The 19,508-nt window shown below is 44.3% G+C and overlaps 1 protein-coding gene across 2 annotated transcripts in view; it reads left to right on the forward strand.

Annotated features, from left to right (window-relative positions):
• The window catches only part of LOC122806909 (WD repeat-containing protein 76-like), a 950,729-nt gene that overhangs the window by 665,977 nt on the left and 265,244 nt on the right, over nucleotides 1–19,508 (forward strand). For both annotated transcript variants that reach the window (XM_044077718.1, XM_044077717.1), the window contains one exon: nucleotides 16,900–16,998. In XM_044077718.1, the coding sequence (XP_043933653.1) occupies nucleotides 16,900–16,998 (99 nt within the window). The remainder of the gene's footprint in view (nucleotides 1–16,899; nucleotides 16,999–19,508) is intronic.

Consider the following 19,508-nt stretch of genomic DNA (forward strand, 5'->3'; position numbering starts at 1 on the left):
CGTCGTTTCTCCCCAAAGTCTGTTCAGTGTTAAATATTAACCAATCTATAGAACTCCCTACATTTTTCAAAAAACATTCAAATAAAGTGGAATACATGTTACACAAATTGGATGTACATAGGCAACTGAGATTTTACCTAGACAGAACTAAAGCTTGCAGGAAATCTGATAAGCTATTTGTATCAGTCGCAGACAGTAGGAAAGGCATGCCGGTTTCAAAGGGTACCTCATCCAAGTGGCTATCGGAGTGCATCAATTTTGTTCATTCAGCTGCTAATCAACCACATCCTTTCAAGCCTAAGGCTCATTCTACTAGGGCCATTTCTACTTCCTTAGCCCATGCGGCTCGCTTACCGTTGGACACTATTTGTGGAGCAGTAACATGGGCAAAGCCTCATACATTTATCACACATTACAAGGTGGACAAGGCCTCTAAAGACAGGACTTCCGTTGGTTCCACTGTGCTCAGGAACATTCTTCCGTGAGTCACCCAGGGTTACAGAGCTAGGGACGCTTCCCATGTGTAAGAACAAACGGCGAGATTGAACCATGTCACTTAAAGAAGTTATGTCTTACCATAAAGTTCCATGTGCATTGTTCATCTCGCCTATGTTCTTACATTTCCCTCCCTCCTTCCCCCACCACATTTTGGAAGATCTGGTATGACTAGGGTTTGATTGGTCTATTCCTAAATGACTTACAATATCCTCTCATTGCTAGGTTACATTCCATCTTTACACATATATGTGTTGTTCTAATGTCACATGGTTTGATGTGTGATTGCGTAGGCGTTAGACACACTTGGTATTGGAACGAAATAGTTTCTTGCAAACTAGATCTGAGGGATAGCAGGGAGGATCATGGGATACACACTGAGTCTCGAGCTTCTCTTAGATGCAGAGCCTGTGATGCTGCTGACTCGGAGCTGAGGATCGGCTCCGAACCTGTGTGTAAGAACAAAGGCGAGATGAACAATGCACATGGAACGTTATGGTAAGACAAAACTACTTTTTTTCACCATTGGGGTCAGCCATGCTGCAACCTATTTGTGTCTCCTCTAAACAACAAGTGCTGCAGGTTCTTTGCCCTAATCCCCCCACTGGGGGAGTCATAGAGATGCTATCCTACACAATTGGCCCCCAGTCTCCTTTATGCTTACCCCAATTTCATTAATCTCCAAATTTCTGCAGAAAGTATCACGGTTGAAGAGCAGAGTCACCCTCCTTTCCCCTTACTGGCCTTGACAGATTTGGTTCCCCTTCCTTTGGCCTCACTTAATCTACCCTTCATGGAGGCTGGATCCAATTCCTGACCTTCTGTCTCACCTTTCAGGCATAATTCACCCGAATATCTCAAATCTAAGACTGACCACTTGGTTTCTCCGCTTCCATTGATAGCCAGACAACTTGTGCTCTTCTCCCCTGTTTGTCATATACTTTCATCCTCCCACAAAGCTTCTACAAGGAAACTTTACCGAAGTAATTTAAGAGATTTGTTTTTCACTTGCAGTAGAAACATATTGACCCCTTTAAAACATAATGTCCTTGAATTCTTAATGATGATTTTTGACAAAGGAGCCAGATGATGTCCTTCATGGATGCATCTGCAGTCATAACAAATGGGTTGTCCTGTCGTCAGGCAGCCCTTCGGTCGGCCGGATTCCAAAGTCTGGGTCCGGCTTCGGCTGATGTCGCACTTCACCCGACGTCATCTCTGCTGGTCTTCGGGTATAAAGGCATCAGCCGACGCCATTTTCCTCAGTCTTTCTTGCCGCGTGGCGCCCGAAGCAGAAGCTGTTCGCAAGTGCCGGTCGGTCAGATCCAGAGATTACTACTACCGAATACTACTTCGAAGACTTCTAAAAAGCTAAGTACCCCATTGGGGACTCTTTCTTGCCTCAGCCGATGTCAGAAAAAGTCAATAACTGTTTAACTTGTGGGAAACAAATACCTCATAAAGATTTCCACTCTTACTGTCTGCCTTGCTTAGGCCCAGACCACGACGTAGCAGCCTGTTCGGCCTGTGCTTCCTTCAACCGACGAACGCTTAGGCGTCGGTCGGAGTTTGCTGAACAGTTTTTCGGCTCAGATTTTGTGTACATTATGCCGTCGGATCCTCCGACTACCCAAATTGTTAAAAAACGCAAAGAAAAAGACCGACACTCGCAGTCCGCGGTTTCGGCCGAAACCACGGTTAAGCAAGCCGCGAGTGTCTCGGTTTCAGCCGAAACCGAGAAAACTGGTCAATCTTCAGCCGAATCCATGACTACTACTGAGGCTCCTGCTACCTTAGTTGAATCGGCCTCAGATTTTTTGCCTACAACTGTGGTTCCTAGTGATTTATCAGACACCATCCCTTTGGATGTCTCTACTCCAGCACGTGGTGCTGCTAGGCCTCCTGCAGCCATGTCTATTAAGGCCTTTGCCAGGGCTAAAGCAGCCAAATCAGCTAAATCAGTGCCTGTTAAGCCCCCCCCCTCACACAGGCCCACTTCTAGTTCACAAATGCTTACTCTGGCAGAAGATTTAATATCCTTAATTAGGGGATCCCAATCTCACCCAGACAGGGCCTCTCAGCCCCCAGAAAAGAGACCTAGAGCAGAGCCCCCCGAGCCAGTGTCCTCTGATGATTCTGCGGATGACTCAGATATTACAGACCAGCCAGAGGCTCCTTTTTCTACTTATGAAGATTCCGATGCTGAAGAATCCATTCCAGCTGCCTCTCCACCAGAGGAATTTTCCTTTGGGGAAACCTTACATGCCATGAGAGAACAATTCCAATGGCAGGGACAAGATTTCTCAGATTCAAGAAAAAGGCTTAGGACTTTTCTGCACTTACCACAACATAGGCCCTTAGCTATACCTCCTGTATTGCCTGTTGTGGATGATGCATTTAATGATGTCTGCACTGCTCCTGATTCTTTACCTCCAGCCCCTGCCAAACCAGATAGATTTTACAGGGTGCCAGACACTCATCACCACCTATACAAGGCCCCACTTGCAGACCCCGAAACTATGTCCCAGGGGCCTAAGGCAGTAGCCTCGACCACAGCAAAAAAACCCTATTCCTTCTGAAAGGGAATCCAGGTCCTTAGAGAGATGGGGGAAAAAGTTTACACCTCTGCTACTCTCTCAGCTAGAGCTTTAAACTGTCAGTTTCATATGATCCAATACCAAGAGTTTATGCTTGATCAGTTAACTAAAAAACTGTCCTCTGATGAATCCTTAGATAAGAAATATGTATTAGAAATGGTGAATAACATCCAACAGGTTAGTAACCATTCCTTAAAATGTGGCTATGCTGCACTGGAGGCTTCATTTAGATCAGCCATGACTGGCACAGTGATAAGAAGGCATGCATGGTTGAAAGAACAGGTCTTACCGGATCATGTTAAAGCAAAGCTATTAGATGCTCCTATGGATAAGGCCAGTCTATTTGGTACACCTGCCCAGCAGGTAATGAAGAAAATGGAAGAAAAGGCAAAATCTGTACAAACAGTTAAAGATTTCTTACAGGTTCAGCCCCAAGGTTTAGCAGGAACTGGCCTGCCAAAAATTGGTCCTTTCCTGACTCCACAAGATCCCAAAGGGGCAGGAATAGACGCTCTAGAGGCAGAAATCAATCCAGAGGAGGTGCCTACAGAGGACGACAGTGGCAAGGCAATAACCGAGGCACAGACACAACTACTGCCACTGCAACAGGACAATCACAGTGACTTGGCTCTGACTCCGCCTACCAGGGAGCAAATAGCAGCACCATTAGGCGGAAAGTTAGCCTTATTTTCGAAAAATTGGCACTATATCACAAAAAACAAGTGGATTTTGCAAACCATAGACCAAGGCTACCGGTTCCACTTCCACACCTTACCAGTAAAAAGAGGAATGCCAAACCTGTCTCCAAATCAAAAAATAGAAGCTCTACAGCAGATAGCGGAATTAACAAAGATGAGAGCTGTGGAAAGAGTGCCAATAACAGAACAGGGCAAAGGATTCTACTCCAGACTCTTCCTAGTACCAAGAAAAGAGAAAAGTTGGAGACCTATTCTCGACCTGTCCATCTTAAACACATACATCATTGTCCCAAAATTCAAAATGCTGACCCTACAGCAACTTCTTCCCATGCTGGGCAAGGAGTGTTGGCTGGTAACTCTAGATCTCAAGGAGGCATACCTGCACGTCCCCATTCGACCAAATTGCAGAAGATACCTCAGATTTCTTGCAGGATCAGAGCATTATCAATTCTCAGCATTGCCCTTTGGCTTATCTACTGCGCCCAGAGTATTCACAAAATGCCTGGCATCAGTAATCGCTCACTGCAGAGTACAGGGAATCCAAATTTATCCATACCTGGATGACTGCCTGTTACAAGCGGACAACAAAAGCAAGCTGACAACAGATTTACAAAGGGTCATTTACTTGCTACAAGCCCTGGGATACACAGTCAATTTACAAAAGTCAAGGCTGATACCATCCCAAACAAGAACATTCTTGGGCGCGGAATTGGACACAGTAAAACAAATGGCATTCCTAACTGCAGAAAAACAAAAAGAGCTCCCTCTTTACTTCTTGGCATTAACAAAACAGAACAAACTAACACCAAGAAAAGTTCTGCAGGCCTTGGGCTTCATGGCATCATGCATAATCTTGGTCCCACATGCCAGACTGCATATGAGAAAGCTACAGTGGTACCTAAAGAATTTATGGTCTCAGCACAGGCACAGCTTAGAAACAGAAATCCCACTAATCCCTTGCCTAAAACAGGAGTTCCTATGGTGGGCTCAAGCATGCCAGTCAAACCCAGGCTTACCCTTCCACAACTTTCGAGCAAGCCAAACCATCACAACGGACGCCTCAGACCTAGGATGGGGCGCACATGCTGGACAAATGCATACAAGGATTGTGGACTCAAGACCAGCTGCACCTGCACATAAACCAAAAAGAAATGCTGGCAGTAAAACTGGCAATCCAAAAATTCAGACCATTCCTCAAAGAAGGCCATTTGATGATAAGGACAGACAACACCACAGTCATGTGGTACATCAACAAACAGGGAGGCACTCATTCATACCCCTATGCAGAATGACTTTGGACCTTTGGAATCTGGCTCTCAGCTACAACATCCAGTTACAGGCAATATTTGTGCCGGAAAAGAGAACACCCTAGCAGACATGTTAAGCAGAACCACCTCGGATGCTCACGAATGGATGCTACACCCGGACATCTTCAAGGCCATCACAAAGAAATGGGGAATGCCACAAATAGATCTATTCGCTTCCCCACTCAATCAACAGCTCAAAAATTCTGCACAAGGACATTCCACCCACTTGCATGGAAGGTGGACTCTCTATCCTTCAGCTGGAAAGGCCTGACAGCATATGCATTTCCACCTCTTCCCTTGATGCACAAGGTACTACTGAAAATCAAAGAGGAACGCCCAAGGATAATCCTGATAGCTCGAACTGGCCAAGACAACACTGGTACCCATTGCTGAGGAGCATGTCTCGAGAGAATGTGGTCAGTACCCTGATGCCTTTGATGTTAACTCAGAACAACTACAACATCATGCATCCAAACCTAAAACCTTGCAACTGACTGCCTGGAACATCACATAGCAGCAACTAACCCAGACCTTTCCCAAAGGGTTAAAGACATTATCCTTGAAGCCCGCAGACCTTCAACAAGAAGGAACTATGCAGGAAAATGGAAAAGGTTTGTCATTTGGAGTACTGAAAGAGGAAAAGATGTGTCGAACATAGATATTGCTAACATTCTAGAGTACTTGGCAGAGCTTCTACATACAGGCCTGTCCTATTCCTCCATCAAGATACATGCATCAGCTATTTCAGCAGAATACAGCTTTGATCCACCTGTCTTTTCGCATCCTCTACTCAGGCAGTTCCTCAGAGGGATCAAGAATGTAAAACCTCCTAGGAAACCACCATTACCAGCATGGGACTTGAACTTTGTGCTAGAAAAGTTGACACTCCTCCGTTTGAACCAGCAGCAACAGCAGATCTACAACACCTGTCATGGAAAACTGCTTTCCTACTGGCAATTACCTCAGCAAGGAGGGTTTGAACTACAGGCCTTAATGGCAGTGCAACCCTTCCTAATCTTCCATCAAGATAGGGTGTCCATGAGAACTAATCCTACATTTATGCCTAAGGTGGTATCCAGAGTGTCTTTAAACCAGGCAATCCACCTACCTACCTTCTTTCCCAATCCACAAAACAGGGGGGAAAGAATGCTGCATACCTTGGATGTACATAGACAGTTACGCTACTACCTGGACAGAACCAAAAGTAACAGAAAAACTGACCAGCTTTTTGTAGCCTATGCAACAGGAAGGGAAGGAAAAGCAATTTCCAAACAGACAATCTCCAAATGGATAGGAAATTGCATAAGATTCTGTTATTCCTACCATGGAAAACCAATTCCACAGAACATAAGACCTCATTCTACAAGGGCTACAGCCACTACCACAGCTTTCTTACGAGGAGTGGCAACCAAGGACATTATTGAGGCGGCTACTTGGACCTCCGTGCATACATTTGCCAAGCATTATAATTTATATATATCTATACTGTAGATCCCGAGCAGGGTTTGCCACTGCTGTACTGCAAGGGATCCTAACTACACCATAATTTTTCTTCCTCCACCCCTAGTTTGGCTATGGTATTCTACCCATTTGTTATGACTGCAGATGCATCCATGAAGGACATAGTACAGTTTTGTACCTACCATAAATGTAGATGTCCGAACTGGATAGCATCTGCAGCCAGGATTACCCTCCCTCCTTCCCCTCTGTGGTACTCCTAGGGTATTTACCCTCCTAATAGCTAGCTGTGGGGGAGTCTCTTATGGTGTATTTGTTTGTATATATGTACATACATGCTTATTTTTTGTGTTTGCCTTCTACTTTTTTGGAAACATTGGCATTTATCCAAAATTTAGCCTTCCAAGAGGACAACTGGCATCTGGGGCAAGGAACACTGAGGAAAATGGCGTTGGCTGATGCCTTTATACCCGAAGACCAGCAGAGATGACGTCGGGTGAAGTGCGACATCAGCCGAAGCCGGACCCAGACTTTGGAATCCGGCCGACCGAAGGGCTGCCTGACGACAGGACAACCCATTTGTTATGACTGCAGATGCTATCCAGTTCGGACATCTACATTTATGGTAGGTACAAAACTGTACTTTCTTCATGTTTCACAGTTGCAGTCATTACACTTGGGTTATCTGCCTGCAAGTAGCCCTCAGTCGGCCTGAATACCAGAGACTTAGTATTTCTGCGTCGGTTGCTATCCCTCCAAGACTGACGTCAGGTCATCAGGGGTATAAAAACAGGCAGCTGACGCCATTACATCAGTCTTTCGTAACGAGGAGCCCAAGCAGAAGCAATTTGCATGAGTGCAGTTCGGCCACTACCTGAGTTATCGTTTCCAAATTGAATCATCCTAATGTCGTCTAAAGCTAAGTACCCGGCTAGGGATCCTTTTTTCTTGCTCTAACCAATGTCAGAAAAAGTTAACAATTGTCTCGCCTGTGGAAAGCAAATACTGCACCGAGATTTCCATTCTTACTGCGTCACCTGTTTAGGCCCAGACCACGACGTACCTCGCTGTCGGTTTTGTGCTTTGTTCAATGCCTGAACTATTCGCTGTCGAGCCCTTATTGTCACTAAATACTTTCGCTCTCAACCTCCATATTCCAAAATGGCTTTGGTAAGCTATCCGACTACTGATCTTCCAAAACAAACGTAAGGATAAAGACAGAGACAGACCGCACAGGTCCAAAACTGCCAACAATGCTTCTGTTAAGCTAGTCACCAGTTCGCTGGTATTTAGTGAGGTGCTTTAACAGCCCCTGATGCTGCTTCGATGGATTCGCAGGCCGCTACTGAGACCCATTTGGCGTCCGGTATGCTGCGATACCCTTTGACTACGGAACCTGCGGATGTCTCTACCTTGGATGGGTACAGAGCCACTGTGCAGGCACCATCTTCTGAGGAAGTTCTTCGCACTACTGTTATTCGACACAAACCAACGACTTCTTTCGTGTCTTCAATTCTGTCTAAAACTACCAGGTTTCTAAGGCCAAGAGTACGAGCTACGCCTAAAAAAACGACGACCCAAACTCGAACACCTGGTTCCTTGCCACACCATCAAATGCTTAAAATGGCAGAAGACCTGATTATGCTGATTAGGGGAAGCCAGCCTTCCTGTGCTAAGAGGAAAAAAAAAGAGACCTGTCCCCAGCAGCTTTAACAGACCAAGAGTCTGACGTCTCTGAGGTATCTGAATATGAAGACATGCCTTTATCTGCTTATGAGGATTCAGATGCAGAGGAATCCATTCCCTCTGCTTCTCCTCCAGAGAACTTTTCTTTTGGTGAAACCCTACATACTTTTAAGAGAGCATTTCCACTGGGAATGCCAAGTCTATCCTCAGTCTAAAAAGAGACTCAGAGAATTTTTAGATTTGCCACAACCTAGACCTTTAGCAATACCCCCAGATGTCCTTCAAGAATGCAACTGCAGTCCTGACATATGGGTTGTCCTGCCTCAGGCAGCCCTTCGGTCGGCCGGATTCCAAAGTCTGGGTCCGGCGTTGGCTGATGTCGGCCCTTTCCTAACGTCAGTGAGGCCAGGGTATAAAAGCATCAGCCGACTCCATCTTCTTCAGTCTTTCTTGCCGCAGTGCCCGAAGCAGAAGCAGTTCGCAAGTGCCGGTCGGCCAGCTCCTGTGTTTTCAGCTACCGAAGTCATCAAAAAGCTAAGTACCCCATTGGGGATCTCTTTCTTGCCTCATCCGATGTCAGATAAAGCTGCAAAAGTTAATAATTGTTTGTCTTGCGGTAAACAAATACCTCATAAGGATTTCCATTCTTACTGCCTCCCCTGCCTCGGCCCAGACCACGACATCTTGGCCTGTGCGGCCTGTGCTTGCTTCAATAAGCGCACACTTAGGCGCCGGGCGGAGTTTGCTGAGGACTTTTTTGGGGAGAATTATTCTTATAACATGCCGTCGGAGCTTCTGACAGCACATATTTCCAAAAAACGGAAGGACCGGGACACACTTTTGCGGCCCGAGTCTTCTACCGACACCACGCTAAAGCCTTCCGCGAGTGCATCGGTCTCCTCGGAGCCAGTAATCCTACCGCTTCAAGCCGACGACACCGCACTACCCAGACCTTGGTCCCGGAGGCAACTCCGGTGCCAGTTGTTGATTTTATCCTGGAAACCGAAGCCCAAGATTTGCCTGACACCATACCGGTGGACAAAGTCACTCCAGCACGTGGGGCAGCTAGGCCTCCTGTTTCTATGTCCATCAAGGCCTTCACACGTGCTAAGGCTGCCAGCCAGGTTAAAACTCACCCTCCTAAATCTTTCCCACAGGGTCCCACTTCAGATAAACAGATCATGACTTTAGCTGCAGATCTCATTTCTTTAATCAGGGGCTCTCAGACTCATCCAGACAGGGGTTCTCAGCCGCCCTCAGACAAAAGGCCTAGGGTTGAGCAGACTGATACCCTTTCCTCAGATGAGGCCTTTGGTGAGTCAGGCCATTCTGATTCCCAGGAGGAATTCTTCCCGGCCTACGAGGATTCTGATGCTGAGGAATCCATTCCTTCTGCCTCTCCTCCTGAAGATATTTCCTTTGGAGAAATTCTTCACTCCATGAGGGAGCATTTCCAGTGGCAGGGTCAGGATTTCTCTGACTCCAGGAAAAGGCTTCGGACCTTCCTTAAAAAACCCCAGCACAGGCCTTTAGCTATACCCCCAGTGCTTAGACGTATTGGATGATGTGTTTACAGACTCCAGTACCACACCTGATTCTCTACCCTCTGCTCCTGTCAAGCCAGACAGATATTACAGGGTCCCAGAAACCCATAAGCATCTCTTTAAGGCCCATTCTGTTGATCTAGAAACCATTTCTCAGGGGCCCAAAGGCGTGGCCATTTCCACGTCCAAAAATCCTTTGCCCGCAGATGGGGAATCTAGATCTTTGGAGAGGTGGGGTAAAAAAGTTTATACCTCTTCCACCCTTGCCATGAGAGCACTAAACTGTCTTTTTCATATGTTTCAGTATCAGGATTTTTTGTTGGATGACTTGCAGAAAAAGTTAGCCTTTCCTGAGCCTTTAGATAGAAAGGCCTTGCAGGATTTGGCTCATAATACACAGCAGGTTAGCAACCATTTCCTTCAATGTGGTTATGATGCATTGGAAGCTTCATGTAGGGCAGCTATGACAGGGGCCATCATACGTAGACATGCTTGGTTGAAAGAACAGACTTTGCCAGATCATGTTAAAGTAAAGCTTCTAGATGCACCTCTGGAAAAACACAAGCTTTTTGGTGATAATGCATAGGGTGTGTTAAAATCAATTGAGGAAAAGGCTAAATCAGTACAAACAGTCAAAGATTTCCTCCAGGTTCAGCCACCAAGGTTCAGCAGGAATTGGCCTTCGAAGAATTGGTCCTTTCCAGACACTGACAAATTCCAAAGAGGAAAAGGCAGGCGTGCTCGAGGTAGAGGGCAATACTGAGGCTCCTACAGGGGCCGCCAATGGCAACCATCTAATCAGAGAAGTGGAGCAGGAACTTCAACTGCTCCACAGGGACAAACACAATGACTTGACTTTGACACTGCCGACCAAGGCTCAAAGAGAAGCACCTTTAGGCAGAAAATTATCTCTATTTTCAAAAAACTGGCACATTATTACAAAGGACAAATGGATTTTGGACATTATAGACAAAGGTTACAGGTTCCACTTCCATACCTTACCAACAAGACAAGGCATGCCAAACCTGCCACAAAATCAGAGGGCAGAGGCACTCACACAAGTATCAAAGCTGCTACAAATCAAAGCAATAGAAAAGGCTCCCCCTCAGGAACAAGGCCAGGGATTCTATTCAAGACTGTTCCTTGTTTCAAGAAAAGAAAAACAATGGAGGCCTATTCTGGACTTGTCCGCTCTAAACACTTTTCTCATTGCGCCAAAATTCAAAATGCTGACATTACAGCAACTTCTTCCCATGCTGGGCAAGGGGTCTTGGCTGGTTACTCTGGACCTCAAGGAGGCATACCTGCATGTCCCAATCAGACAAAGCTGCAGAAGATACCTCAGATTTCTTGCAGGGTCATTATCAATTCTCAGCATTGCCTTTTGGCTTATCTACTGCGCCCAGAGTATTCACGAAATGCCTGGCATCAGTAATTGCACATTGCAGACTTCAAGGGATACAAATATACCCTTACTTGGACGACTGCCTTATACAAGCGGACAGCAAACAAGCCTTGATAAGAAACTTGGACTATGTCATTCACTTGCTACAGGCTTTGGGATACACAGTCAACATTCAAAAATCAAGACTACTGCCATCCCAACAAATAATTTTTCTAGGAGCCAAACTGGACACAAACTCACAGATGGCCTACCTCACAGAGGAAAAACAAGAACAATTACCACAGTACTTCAAGAACTTAGCAAAGCAGACCCAGATGACTGCAAGGAAAGTCCTGCAGGCCCTGGGTTTCATGGCATCTTGCATTCTTCTAATTCCACTGGCAAGATTACACATGAGGAAAATACAATGGTACCTGAAAAGCTTGTGGTCTCAGCACAGCCACAGCCTAGAAGCAATTATTCCACTCATTCCATGCTTACAAAAGGAATTCCTGTGGTGGGCTCAAGCAAGCCAACTAAACAAAGGTATGTCTTTTCACAAGCCTCAAGCAAGCCAAACCATTACCACAGACGCCTCAGACCACGGATGGGGGGCGCACATGGCAGGCAGATGCATTCAAGGGCAGTGGACTCCCACCAAATTGAATGTACACATCAATCACAAAGAGATGCTGGCAGTGATTCAAGCAATCGAGGTCTTCGGAAAATATCTCCACCAAGGTCATCTGCTAATAAGGACAGACAACACCACGGTTATGTGGTACATAAACAAGCAGGGAGGCACCCATTCTTACCCTCTCTGCAGACTGGCAATGAATCTTTGGGAGAAATCCCTGAAACTGAACATAGAGTTGCAATCCCAGTTTGTTCCAGGAAAGGACAATGTTCTGGCGGACAGTCTGAGCAGAAACCTTATGGATCCGCACGAATGGATGTTGCACCCAGACATGTTCTCACAAATAACTCATGCATGGGGAAGGCCAGACATAGATCTCTTTGCATCACACCTCAATCATCTTCTCAAAAAGTTCTGCTCAAGAACATTTCATCCTCAAGCCTGGAAAATGGATGCTCTCTCCTTCAGCTGCAATTCTCTAACAATCTATGCATTGCCTCCTCTACCATTAATGACCAAGGTGTTACTGAAGATAAAAGCAGAACAACCGAAAGGCATCCTGATAGCTCCAGACTGGCCAAGGCAACACTGGTACCCATTACTGAGGAGCATAACTCGCACCAAGCCGTGGCCCCTGCCTCAATGGCCACTACTTACTAACTCAGCACAACTACAGGACCGTCCATCCCAACCTGCAAACATTGCAACTGACAGCTTGGAGAGTTCCATGACTTCTCCCCATATTTCTTTCTCCAAAAAGGTTCAAGAAATTTTACTGGAAGCCCGCAGACCTTCCACCAGAAGGACTTATTCAGCCAAATGGAAGAGATTTACCATCTGGAGTGCCAGCAAGGGTCAGGATGCATCAGTATTGAACATCCCTCAGATACTAGAATATTTGGCAGAAATGCTTCACAATGGCCTTTCCTACTCCTCCATAAAAATACATGCTTCAGCAATTTCAGCAGGATACAACTGTGATCCACCTGTTTTTTCACATCCTTTGCTAAGACAGTTTCTAAGAGGGATAAAGAATATCAAACCTCCAAGGAAACCACCAGTGCCTGCATGGGATCTCAATTTCGTCCTGGAAAAATTAACTCTTCCTCCTTTTGAGCCAGCAGCATCTTCAGAATTGCAATTTCTCTCCTGGAAAACTGTTTTCCTGTTGGCAATTACTTCAGCAAGAAGAGTTTCGGAGATTCAGGCCCTCATGGCAGTACCTCCTTTTCTCATTTTTCATCAGGACAGAGTCTCTTTAAGAACCAATCCTTCATTCATGCCAAAAGTGATATACAGGGTTTCTCTAAATCAAGCAATTCACCTGCCTACTTTCTTTCCCAATCCTCAAAATAAAGGAGAAAGGCTTCTGCACACTTTGGACATACATAGACAATTGCGCTACTACCTGGACAGGACAAAGGCCAACAGAAAATCTGATCAGCCTTTTGTAGCCTATGCAGATGGAGTACGAGGAAAGGCAATTTCCAAACAAACAATTTCAAAATGGATTGGAAACTGCATCAAATCCTGCTATTCTTTGCATGGAAAAGATGTGCTAGCCAATATCAGGCCACACTCAACCAGAGCTACAGCCACCTCCACAGCTTTTCTAAGAGGGGTGGCTACCAAGGACATTCTAGAAGCTGCTACATGGAGCTCCGTGCATACATTTTCCAAACATTACAACCTGCCCTTATATTCCAGATCCCGAGCAGGCTTTGCCTCTGCAGTCCTGCAGGGCATTTAAGCTACACCATCCTTACCTTAGGTCCTACCACCCCCAGCTTGGCTATGATATTCAACCCATATGTCAGGACTGCAGTTGCATTCTTGAAGGACATAGTACAGTTTTGTACCTACCATAAATGTAGATGTCCGATAGATATGCAACTGCAGTCAGGTTTTCCCTCCCACCTACCCCTCTGTAATTCCCCCTTTTTGGGTCCATCCACTTTTCTTAGGATAGCTGGGGATATCTTTTGTGGTGTATCTGTTTATTATTTGTTGTGCATGTCTGGATTTGCATCCATTCACAAAATTTAGCCTTCCTTGGAGGGCAGCTGGCATCTGGGGCAAGAAACACTAAAGAAGATGGCATTGGCTGATGCTTTTATACCCTGGCCTCACTGACGTCAGGAAAGGGCCGACATCAGCCGATGCCGGACCCAGACTTTGGAATCCGGCCGACCGAAGGGCTGCCTGAGGCAGGACAACCCATATGTCAGGACTGCAGTTGCATATCTATCGGACATCTACATTTATGGTAGGTACAAAACTGTACTTTCTGGATGTTGTGGATGATGTGTTTATGGATTCCAGTCTAACTCTTGATACTTTACCCCCTGCTTCTAGGAAACCAGACAGGAACTACAGAGTTTCTGACTCTCACAAATTCCTTTTCAAAAATCCTACTGCTGACCCAGAGGTCATCTCCCAGGGGCTTAAAGGTATAAATGCAACTACAGCTAAGAATCCCACCCCTTCGGACAGGGATTCCTGAGCTTTAGACAGATGGGGTAAAAACGTATACACATCTGCAACTCTTGCCATTAGGGCACTGAATTGCTAGTTTCACATGCTGAAGTACCAGCAACATATTATGGAACTTAAGCAAAAATTAGCTACCTTTACAGACTGTGCAGAAAATAAAGAATTACAAAAGCTTATGCATTCTGCAAGCCAAGTCAGCAAGCATACTTTACAATGTGGCTTTGATGCCCTAGAAGCATCTTGCACGGCAGCAGTCACTGGTTCTGTAATGAGAAGTCATGCTTGGCTTAAAGAGCAGACCTTGCCAGAAGATGTCAAATCAAAATTCTAGATGTTCCTTTGAACAAGGACAATCTGTTTGGCAACAAAACTGAAGAGGTTCTTAAAAAGATGGAAGAAAAAGCTAAATCTGTGCAGTCAAAGATTTCTTGCAAGTACAGCCTTCTAGATTCAGTAGGCATTGCCCTCGAAGCATTGGTCCTTTCCAGCCCCCTCAAGGCCATCTCAGACTATACCCAGAGGAAACAGATCCCCCCAGACTACAGTCTCAGGGTATGCAGAGATCTAAGCAATGGAGTGCCTCCACTTGAAAAACAAGGAGTGCTAAGCCACACCCTTACGGAAAGAATTCACATTGACTTCTCAGCTCCACTCCTCACCTCTGCCCAACTGCTCATGCCCCTAGGAGGAAAATTGCCCATCATGCAAAAAACTGGACTTCCATCACCAAAGACCGATGGGTCCTCAACATTGTATCCCAGGCGTACAGATTTTACTTCCACTCACTGCCAACCCCAAAAGGGTTTCCACACCTTCCTCCAAACCAGTGGGCAGAGGCGCAAAACCAAGTTCAGTCCCTGTTCTCCATAAAGGCAATTCAACCTGTTCCAGCAGAACAGATAGGTCAAGGGTTCTATCCCAGACTTTTCCCGGTACCCAGAAAAGAGGGCACTTGGTGCCCAATCCTAGATCTTTCCATTCTAAACACCTTCCTGGTGGTACCAAAGTTCCAAATGCTCACCCTTCAGCAGCTTCTTCCTATGCTGGCCAAAGATGTCTGGTTAGCCACCCTAGACCTAAAAGAAGCCTGTCTGCACATCCCTATCAGGGACTCATGCAGGAAATACCTACACTTCAGGGCAGGATCTATGCATTATCAGTTCTCTGGACTTCCCTTTGGCTTATCCACTGCTCCCATTGTATTCACAAAATGCCTGGCTCCAGCCATTTCCTACTACAGACAGAGAAAAATTAAAATTTACCCTGAAGGTTCTGAAGAAGTCTATGGAGAATAGATGAAAGCGCTTAACCTGATGTACCAATAAACAACAGTTTTGGTATTTTCTGCCTCTTTCCTTGGAACTGGGCACTCATTTTTCACCAGTTGTATCGCACTTATTGACAGGCAACTGCTGTGGAATACCACACCGGTTGCTTATTTATGCTTTCATAAAATTAGTACAGACTGTTCCTTCCCGCTTCTCTGGTACAGCAGAAAATCTCAGGTTTTCCCTACGTGCTCTGTCCTCTAATGCTATTATTTTTGAAACATCTCTTCTTGAGCAGTCTCATATTCAGACAGCTTTTTCTTCATTTTGACTTCTCATTTTTGCAGTTTTATCATCTCATCTGAATATATTTTTAAAGCTTCTTCCATTTGCTCAGCATTTTGTTATTTGAGTTAATATACTCCATCTGTGTTTATTTTAATCAGGTCTAAGTGCTTTTGTCTTATTTTCTTCTAGGTTACAGGACGTAATGTCACTGCTTTTTATTGAACAGCTGCAGGACTCTTCTCAGCCAGTGTTTTCTCTTCACGTTTTATAGCTGATTTTCTTCCAGGTCCTTTGTATTTCTTTTTTGCTGGCATCCAGGCAGTGCATTTACTAGACAGTTATTGAACTTTACCCAAACAGGCAAGTTCAGTGGCTGTCTTTTCCGAGTTTGTTTTCACACTGGGAGAGCTGAAATTAAGCTGTTAGTGTGTATCCGGGATCTTGGAAAAGCCATTGTGCTTTATTTTGTGATGGTATTTCACCCTAGAACAAGATCTTAAGTAGTTGCCAAAATGCATTCCATGCCTTGTGTTACACTAGCTGAATCTAGTTGCTCCTGGCTTCGTGTGATAATGATAAACAATAAGGACATTTTGGTATTATGTTCAAGTCTCTTGTCATTTTCTTCTGAGATGGTTGGAGATAAGAAGGGTATTTTAGCATGTGTTTAGGCCCTTGAGCTAACATGACTGGACACATGCAACCCACTGACACTGAAAGGTTGGCCACCACAACTGTATGCAGTTTACATAGTGTACAAGTTAGAAATTCATAAATACGCTGAAATTGTTTGCATTAGTGTTTATGCTAACCGACTGCCAGCTCATCTTTTGAGACAACAGATGGAATTAACAGAACAAAGAGGGAACATATGAATACAGCTGCGCAGTAGTTGCTTGAGTTATGTAATTGTACTAGCGTTATTGTTGAATTTAGTGTAAACCTAGAACATCTCAGTGGTGAATAAAAGCTGTTTTTGAACGAAGTTAGAAAGGCACACTAGTTCACTATTTTACAATGCGTGTAACAATTTTTACTCTCTAGTACTTCACATGAAATGTCTGGCACTGTAGAAATGGGCGAACTCAAAAATGTCCATGTTCATCCAGAAGATGCACATTACTTTGTAGGATGTGGTGGAAGGTAAGCTGAATTTTTATCAGTTTCATTTAGGCCTTGCTTTTTGCTCCTAACATTTTCTCTGCATGGTTTGCTGACACTGCTGCAGTTTAATCCTAAGGAATAAAATGATAATAATAAAGGCATGTAAACTAGATCTTTATGATTTAAATATAGGTCAGAAATGCAAGATGTGTTATTAGAAGTTTCTACCACTAGGCTAGCAAATGCACAAGAATAGATTTTAGTGTAGGAGTTGTTCATGTCTTTGCTTCTTTGAGGAAGGGCTTTACAGCTGACAGTTCTATTTTGTTGGTGACTGGCATGTTTTTTTTTTATGTTGATCAACATTGTAAGCAGTACTTTGTTTCACCATCCAGTAGTAATCTGCATACATAGTATTGACTAGCAAGGTCTTCTGAACACTAATTCACACATGCAGTTTCACCTTTCACTTGTTCATTTCAGTGCTTGAAGGTGCTGTTTGGAGGATAACCACTAACATTTGTCACTGTCCTATAAAAAAGCACTCCCTAGGGAAGAACTAAGTAATCTTAGCACCCTAGTGAAGTATTTGATCTCCATAGTAAGCATAGCTCTCAACCTTTTATTTCCAGAATCAGGAATAAATTCCAAAATAAGCTGAAAAGCTGACATAAGAAAAAGAATGTGAGTTAATGTGAATTTTCTGTAGATGAAGAAATCCATAACTCTTATTATTGTCAATGTAATATGCCACCTTTTCTCCCTAAAATCACCAGTAGTAGGAGGGAAAGAGAAAAATTAAGAGTAAAAATCAGGGAGAGTTGACAGGTGTGCTGCATCAATTGCTGTGGGATTTTATGACAAACCATTTCAAAATATAACAAAAACACTTCCCAGATGCAGAACAAGTTAATATCTGATGATGTCAATCTTCATTCATTCTTGACGAATGGGATCAGTTCCGACCCCCGGAACCGGCTCAGCCGTTATACAGCTCGTACCAGCCAAAAACCTCTTGAGCTAAGACTCTATCCACAATGTCTGTCTCTTCATTACCTCAGATTTTGTTTGCCACTTTGTCAGCAAGACGTGCAAGCCATTGTGCTCAGCTAAGTCCTTGAAATTTCTATTTTCCAAGCTATATATTACACACACACACACACACACATATATATATATATATATATATATATATATATATATATATATATATATATATTATATATATATATATATAAATGGATTCACCATACAATCTCAAAATACTGAAATGTCGAATTTCAGTATTTCGAGACTGAATAGTCAAAAACCCACAATCACGAATACTACAATCGTGACCATTCACACACGCACACAAAGCAGGACATAATCACACACACATACACCTACCTAACTAAACAAACATAACAATACACACAAACACACTTAACCTACCTATAAGCAGGGGTTTCAGGTAAGTGTTTTGTGTTTGAGGATAATGGGTAGGGATTTTAGTATGTGTGAGTGTGTGCGGTGGTGTTTGTTGTGTGTTTGTGTGTTTAGTGCGACCTCGGAGTTAGAGTATATAAGTGGGGGGGGGGGGTGTGGGGTGCAGATAACCCCAGATAAATCCACAAACCGCACCACACGTCATGAACGTGACACCACAATAGCGGCGGATTCGGCATAGTGTAGTTTCTGTTAACTGCACTTTACACTATTACTGAATCGACATTTCAGTATGTCAAGATTGTCTAGTGTGTGTATATATATATATATATATATATATATATATATATATATATATATATATATATATATATATTTATTTATTTTTTCTTATATATTTTTTCTTGTATATAACTGTTTTGTGTGTGTGTGTGTGTGTGTTTGAATTCTGTACCCCTTATTGTTGACTTTCTCTCCCATCTTTCTTGCCTTGTGTGGTATTTCTTAGTACCATCGTTGGTACCTCTTCTCCTTTTCTTTATACAGTTTGGCATTCTCGTCTACCATCACTGGTAGACCTTTGTGCTATCCTTTAATGTGTGTGTGTGTGTGTGTGTGTGTGTGTGTGTGTGTGTGTGTGTGTGTGTGTTTGCGCGTGTTGGAAGCTTCTACTAGCTCGTGAATCACTGAAAGCTGTCAAGCTGCTTCCTTTTCACAATGCCCTAGATGTTCATTATGTTTCACTGTTGCAGTCATCACTGTAGGGTTCTTCCTGCCGGTAGGCAGCCCTCGGTCAGCCAGAATCCCAAAGTCTGGGTCCGGCGTCGGCTGTGAACTCAACTTCCCCAACGTCAGAGTGCCAGGGGTATAAAGCTCCCAGCCGATGCCATGTTCTCCAGTCTTTCTTGCCACGCGGTGAAAGCAGTTCACAAGTGCTGGTCAGCTGTCTCCCGTTATTTTTGGTGCTTCAATCTGAAGACCTTCTTCCTTTCAAAGCTAAGTACCCCATTGGGGAAACTTTTCTCTTGCTCCAGTCCGATGTCAGAAAAAGTTAATAATTGCATTTCATGTGGGAAGCAAATACCTCATAAGGATTTTCATTCTTACTGTATTCCTTGCCT

This window comes from Protopterus annectens, chromosome 7.part0 (genome assembly GCF_019279795.1).
Source record: "Protopterus annectens isolate FY-2018-M chromosome 7.part0, PAN1.0, whole genome shotgun sequence".
In the NCBI taxonomy this organism is placed as follows: Eukaryota; Metazoa; Chordata; order Ceratodontiformes; family Protopteridae; genus Protopterus; species Protopterus annectens.